Source organism: Conger conger, chromosome 10, assembly GCF_963514075.1.
Source record: "Conger conger chromosome 10, fConCon1.1, whole genome shotgun sequence".
NCBI classification, from domain to species: Eukaryota; Metazoa; Chordata; class Actinopteri; order Anguilliformes; family Congridae; genus Conger; species Conger conger.
The window spans coordinates 4,992,675-5,000,379 of NC_083769.1; the positions used below are offsets into that span (position 1 = coordinate 4,992,675).

At 40.6% G+C, this 7,705-nt stretch overlaps 1 protein-coding gene across 1 annotated transcript; it reads right to left on the reverse strand.

Annotated features, from left to right (window-relative positions):
* Positions 1–1,996: 1,996 nt before the first annotated feature.
* Positions 1,997–4,581, reverse strand: LOC133138725 (protein BTG2-like). The gene is made up of 2 exons (XM_061257717.1): positions 4,095–4,581; positions 1,997–3,627 (listed from the first exon to the last, which is right to left on the reverse strand). The coding sequence occupies exons 1-2, from the start codon at positions 4,237–4,239 to the stop codon at positions 3,272–3,274; spliced, it is 501 nt and encodes a 166-aa protein (XP_061113701.1). The 5' UTR covers positions 4,240–4,581; the 3' UTR covers positions 1,997–3,271.
* Between the last annotated feature and the right edge of the window lie 3,124 nt (positions 4,582–7,705).

Below are 7,705 nucleotides of genomic sequence, written 5' to 3' on the forward strand. Positions count from 1 at the left end.
ATGATTGTTGGTGGCAGACAGTGGTTTGAGTATCTCATAAACTGCTGATCTCCTAGGATTTTCACACACACTAGTCTCTAGAGTTTGCCAAGAATGGTGCAAAAAACAAAAAAAAATCCAGTGAGCAGCAGTTCTGCAGGCTGAAACACCTTGTTAATGAGAGACTGGCCAGACTGGTCAAAGCTGACTGGAAGGTGACAGTAACGCAAACAAACACACAACAGTGGTATGCAGAAGAGCATCTCTGAACACACAATGCATCATAACTCAAAGTGGATAGGCTACAGCAGAAGTCTACCTAATAAAGTGCTCATTGAGTGCCATCAAAGGTCTCTATTTGACCAGGGTGTAGAATGAAAGTCCCATCTCATGGACAGAGATGATGGGGCACAAATGCCCAAAAGTTATACATTGCCAAAAAGCTCAACATGGAGTCTGGTCACAGAATTAGTGATAAACACAACACATCCACACCTGTTACCCCACATAGACACCTCAACAAACACACATACACTTCTCACCATAGACATCACTGAATGCATGCTTTTGGGCCTCATCTCTGCAATCATTTTGGAAGATTTTTTATTTTAAGCATAAAATGTTCCGATGTCAGACATAAGATTTCATTCAGACTGCTGTGCTGAATTGGATTTCAACATTCATTCCTACATATGACTCACAATTACATACACAAGTGTTCTGTGGTAAGCAGTTCACTAATCAATGATCATTGAATTAACATGCATAAATAAACATTCATTCGTCATACAAGTACTATATACACAGGGTCATTTCAAGCATTAAAACAGTACAGGCCCTCAGAGTTCTCCCACACATGACCCAGGGCAGATATTTTGTTTCACTCTGCATTTTATCACAGAATTGGAACGAGCACTAAAAGTTGTTTACGACACATTTAACTTCTGGAGCTGGCAGAAGTGAGTCACAGTTCACTCTTCGTAAAGACTGATCATAATTCTAGTTTTTTTTATCCTCGGTCAAACTTTGATACAATTGACCTGCTCTGAGGAAATGTTCAAATACTCCCAAAATGGTCAGTTCTCCCTTTCGGCACTCCAACTGACAAATATGGTTTTGTTCAAAACATAAGAGTTTTGATTTAAATTAGACTAATAATTTCAGAGAATGACAAGAGTTTTATAAACCATTTCTTTTGGCCGGTTCCAAGTGTGGAAAACATGTTGAAATGAATTTTGTACTGAAATACTGTGTGAATATTGTAAAACATGACTATTAGTTGAGACTATTAATTGTGCAATTTCTGTGAATAGGATGTTTACAACAAAAATTCTATTCAGACCTAACAGCTACATTTAACATGAAGCGTCAAGACAAATATTGGATAGTTTCCGTTAAAAAGGGATGTAGCCCGCAAAAAATTGTGACTTCACTAAAGAACTTGGGACTATGTGAATAATTTCAATCATTCAATTTCTGCGAGATCAGTAACAGAACAAATAGTTAAGTGAGCAGAAATAAAGATCTGAATGCTGTCTGTCCTGGTCCCACGGTGGTGGAATGACCTCCCGGTGGATGTCAGAACAGCAGTCTCTCACCTCCTTCAAACGCAGACTGAAGACTCATCTCTTCAGGCTATACCTTTCCCTCCCCAATTCACCACCATGATCAGCCTTCGGCTGTAATGGCACTTATGCAGATTGTATAGTGTTTTTTATTGGCTGTTGTATTACTGTACTCCGGGTATTCTAGCTGCCAACTGTGGTATGCCAGTTTGGAAGTTGATTGTACTCTTCATGGCTTCTGATTATCTGTATGTTTACACTAGGACTCAGAACTGTACTGTCCTCGCAGGTCCTCTTCGCACTTATACTTGTGTTTGATCTGCACTTCGTTGTACGTCACTCTGGATAAGAGCGTGTTAAATGCAATGTAAAGATGCAGGATGCCACTCCTTAACCTAAATTCCATGTTTGTAAAAAAAGAATCATGTCATGAGCTGAAAAATGGCAAGTGATGATTTGAAAGTCATGAAAGTTTATTAAAAATCACATTGTCAAGTACAAAACCGTACAAGTATCTATATGTACACAAATCAATACAAAAGGTACATTAAATGCATACTGTGCTCTCAAATTAGCTTACAAATTCTACAAGTCACAAAATAACAAATGGTAAACAATTTCAGCCGCTCAACAGCTCATTGAGAATGCTACATGCTGAGAGACAGCCAACTCCAGCACTGCGATAAACGCTTGTCAGTTTGGTGGCAAGGAATTCAGAACAACCTCACAGTTTGCTCCAACAGGCAATGGACTCTTTGAAAAGGGAACTCAACAGCCCAAATTACATCACTTCCTAGAGCAGGAACAAACCTCCACCCCCACCCCCACCCCCACCCACTGGCAGGGCCCAAATTAAGGCCACTTTCCCCTTTGGGGAAATGAATTTCTGATAGGGTTCACATTAAGAATCAAAAGGTATCTTCCAAAAGGCAGTAAACAAGTTTACAATAAATCCTGACTTAATATCCTGTGTCACCTCAAACAATGCATGCAGACTGATTGGTTGAATTGCACTTTTATTTCTGAGAAAAATAACTACACTCAATTTGGCAGTGATGTACATTACCCTGACTTTGCTTAAGGCAGACGTCACAGTGCCGTTGTATTTAAATATGGAATTTAAAAGATTAACGTATGCAAAACATGTTTAAAAAGCAGTGGCACAGCTTTTTGGTTTCATTTAAGGCAGAAAACACCAGGTCCCAAATTAAGTAGTGCATTGTTGTTTTTTTGTTACAACTCATTCAATTGTCAGTGTCAAAAAGGCCACATTGTTTCCAGTCAAGAGGGAGACATTGACAATGTACCGACATTGAACCCATGTTGCATTTCTGAAACGCTATTATTGCACCTTATCTGAAATACAAACCCCTCCAAATGAAGTCAACTGAGAAATTCCACAGTGCGTTACAGACTAAGTTTAACCGTGTGCCAGTAGGGGCAGACACACAGTGAACACACCGTCAGTGCAAAGACAAACCCAAAGGCACTAAAATACCTGCATAACAATAGGCTTCTGGGATTTTCCTTATCATGAACATGTTTAAGGGGAAAACAGCGAGAGCTGCTATATTAAGTAAACAATACATAGTGTGGGGAAAACAAATAGCTACCCAGTTTAAAAAAACGGGAAAAAGAAAAAAAAGAAAAAAATGGAGGTGATCACTGGCCCAAGTTTCCCCCCTCGCCGAAGCTCGCATTGCCTGTCTGGTGTCCCCGAGACGCGCTTAGCTCGAAACGGTCATCAGGTAGTTTTTCGGAGGGCTTGTGCGGCCCATGAGAAAGTGGTTCTTGCAGTGCAGTGTGGAGTTGTTACACACGGAGGGACCACTATTGGACGCGGGGACTTCCGCCTCGTACAGGACGCATATGGAGCCATCTTCGCCGATGCGATAAGACACCTCGTATGGATCCACCCACAGGGTCAGCTCCCTCGGTAAGAGCTGGTACAGTTGATGGCTGTTCATACCAATTCGGCTGGCGACTTTGCTTATGATGGGGTCCATTTCATGGTTGATGCGAATGCACCTGTAGCCAGAGCCTTTCTGTGGCTTTTCTGGGAACCAGTGGTGTTTGTAGTGTTCTGAAAAATAAATGTGATAAATTGTTAGTCGAGTTCATGTAGTTACACATATCATGCTATACAGTAGCTTAGCAAACGCAGCCCTAAAATAAAAATTGACCCTTGCTAACGTGGCTGGCATGCTAACAGTAGCAGCAGTTTGCCCACAACAAAGGCTTCGTTTCAGTTGAAATCAACAGGCCCGTAAATATAAAGTTTACCAGCAAGCCACCTAGCCTACGTAACTTCTGGTAATTTGTCTGGAGGCCACCCTCCATTAGAAATAAACAATACCATTAGTTAGTTAGCGTTAGCTTTAAGCCAAGTTACGTTACTACAGATAGCTAGCTTCTCAACCTTGATGATCAAAACAATGTTAAACTATAATATAAGTTACTCAAATATCGTTAATATTTAACGCGCAGTGATTTGCACGCAAATGCTGCTAGCTTAGTTAACCGACCAATATTTAATATAAAGTTGCCTACCTGAAAGTGCTTGCTGTAGGCAGTCGCTGAAAATCTGCAGTTGTTGTTCACTGAGGAACCCCCTTGTTCTTAACAAACTGGACACAAAGCCCGCTGCCGCTGTTACTTCTGGGCCCATTTCAGCTTTGGTGTAGCCGTGATTCATTTTCCGCTTCGTCGATGTTTTATCGGAGTAGTTAGCTAGAGTTGAGCTTATAGATGAAAAATAATTAGAAAGTTCGTATCAAACGGCGTTTGTTAGCGAGCTGTTTAGCAATGTCGTTATGGAGGTCTGAACAAAAATCGTCCCAAATGAATCCACTTGAACTTGTATGTGGTGCTCTCGTTTTACAAATGGTATCTTGATCTGTTCCTTATCCAAGTAGGAAAAGTTGGAGCTTTTCAAAAGGCCAACGTATACTCTTTTTTCGGGTAATTACACTGTGTGCGTCTACACTGCTCTAACAGCACTTCGTGCAGTACGTGACTGCTCACTGTACTCTGAAGGAATTACACCCTTTTTATTTAGTGGGCCATAGTGGTGACATAATCCACTTACGTCGTCGATTGATGTGGCGTTAAACCAATCAGCGTCTTATAAATCTGCCGTCATTAAGATGTAGATTTTGATTGGTTCATAGTGTGGAGGAGCTCTCGGGTGTCTATGCAAATAAGCTTCCGCTTGTCCAAATTGAGAAACTGACGTCAAAAAGCCTGGATGCAATTTGACGACAGTGTGTTGTTTTGCCTTTTGGGAAACGGCATAGAAGAAATCTAGCCAGTTTACAAAATGGTTGCATTACATTGGCTAGTATTTCTGAGAAACCTTGCTACATTTGTGTAGCACTGCGTAAATGTGGCTTGCTACATTTTTTTATCGATTGCATTCAAGGGCTCGACAATGCGAAATTACTTAGTATGACCCCACCCGGTTGTTTTTGCAATAATTATAACGACGCGCATTGTCATTAGGATGTAGTTTATGAATTGTGCTATGCTACATCAATGACATGTCATGTCTACTTCTAGAAAATCAAACTGTCAATTGCCTAATAATAGCCTCATATACCAATTAATAGCAACTAAAACTAAGACTACTTATCACAATGTAGCCTATAGGAAACATGTAACTAATAATCACCATTATCCTCGTGGAAATAGAAAGAGTCCAACACCTCCACAAAAGTATATTATATTGTTATTATTATCATTATTAGTAGTAGTAGTAGTAGTAGTAGTAGTAGTAGGAGGAGGAGGAGGAGGAGGAGGAGGCTAGTAGTAATGACGACGACGCCCTTATAACAACAATAGTATTGACAATAAAGCTATCCGCGCTTTATTTTTCTGAGGAAATAGGCCTATGCTTAGTATTTCATGCCTTTGTTTGATTAATGGAAGGCCTTATCAGAGAGCCATTCATTGTGATTTCGGGGTCCCCCAGAGGATGATGATTAAAATTAATTCGTGATATCTGAATCTCAGCTGAGACTTATAAAATAGGATTTATAGCGAGGTAAAACAATATATACATAGCAAATAGGCTACATTATACATCCACTATTCATTGATATAAACGTTTCTCTTTTTCCGCATACTCTACGTGATGTGACAAGGCTAACCATTATACAGAAGTATCGCACAGAAAATAGAAGCCTATTGCTATGGTTGCTAGTTGCTATGGTTTCTGTAACTGCTGACTGGTAGTTTCTCTCGCTTGAAGCACTCGACGCCCTCTTCCTGTGGAAAATCACAAGTCCCGGGGAGAGTGACGTAAAAGACTCGACGAGGAACCATACGTCATCCGAGTCGAAGCACATTCCATTTAAGGTTCGCATTCAGCCAATGTGAGCGGACACAATCTGTGACGGAATCGAGTTAATGGCCCGCTGCCACAATGAATTAAATGTTATCCAGGGAAGGTTATCAGGGCCAGAGTGAATTAAACGACACAAACGAAAGCCAACAACTACTCTAGCGCGGTCTGCACTCTCCAACTCAGGAAAGGACGAATAACATGTGCAGCTGTTTGACGAATGCGGACCAGGCGCTGCTGAAATGTATTAACTGCCGGATATTCCGCGGTATAGATACTATTTCACTATTTCGACTTGAATCGCAACATTGGAACATGCTTGTGTGGCACGTCCCCTTTCTTTGAAGTGCCGAACGCTGCGGGCAGACTTTAGTACAGGGAAAAACAAACATCGAGGCGAAGGTGATATGTGAATTTGAAAAGAGGTGTTGGTACAGAGTGAGGAAATTGGGTTTCGGGTAATCCTCGTCTGTCTGTCCAGGGTCTAACTCCCCTTTTATCCTCTAAGTTTGAGGTGCTGAGTGTCTTTTAGCACCCTTTTAACAAGGGCCACGCCTTAAGTCTTCTACCCCCACCACCGGTTCCTGCTTTGTGCTTGTTAATATAATCGATTTGTTTACAAATCAGATTTCGTCTTATTTGTAATAGGCCATTTGATAGATTTTGATATGATCATAGAAATGTCATTATGGGGACTGTGATAGCCTAATTATGTTTTAATTCACATCCCATAACTATGATGCATCCGACAGCACTGAGGGAAAAAAAAACATCCATCCTTACGTACTATAAAAATACATTTAAAAAATGAGGCACAAAATTCAACATTTTTTCAAACAGGCAACACGTGCATAGACGGCTCATAATCGACCTACTCTGCTTTAAAACTACAGTTTTAGATCCCCATGGAACATGCTTTTTGAACACAGGCAATTGTGGTTATAAATCATATCTTATCATAAATCTCAATGTTAAACCTGTTTGTGCTAGGCAGCTCACAGGACTAAACCTTACAGGGCAGAGGTTGTTGAACATTCACATTTGGGGACAAGCTTTCCGGGCATGTGGAGACACGTCGACCAGGTGCTCCATCATGCTGAGGACCGGAGACTGTGTGTGCTTTTACTCTGGGTGCAAATGGCTTTCTGAAAAAAACATCCCTTCAGAAAGTTTTCTAAGTGTGTGGCTGCAGATGGGCATGTGCAAAAGGCCAACGTATAGGCAAGGTTGCATTTTGTCTGTAACATAAATCAACCAGACACCCACTCAGTGACCACTTTATTAGGTATTTATTAGACTTATTTTTTTAGACTTTTTTTTTTCTACTGCTATAGCCTATGCACATAGAGTTATGATGTGTTGTGTGTTCAGAGATGCTCTTCTGCATACCACTGTTGTAATGTGTGGTAATTTCCATTACTCCTTCCTGTCATCTTTGACCAGTCTGGCCATTCTCCTCTGACGTCTCTCATTAACAAGGCGTTTCTGTCTGCAGAACTGCTGCTCACTGGATTTCTTTTTTTTTTTTGCACCATTCTTTGCAAACTCTAGAGTCTGTGTGTGTGAAAATCCCAGGAGATCAGCAGTTTCTGAGATACTCAAACCACCCTGTCTGCCACCAACAATCATTCCAATCATTACATTGATGTGAACATGTGAATTCCTGATCTGTATCTACATGATTGTATGCATTGCACTGCTGCCACACAATTAGATAATCACAGGAATAAGTAGACGTAATAAAGTAAAAAATCATGTATATAATTGTATATATACCTTTAACTATGACATTTTCTGGGTGCATGTAAAGGGTAAAGTG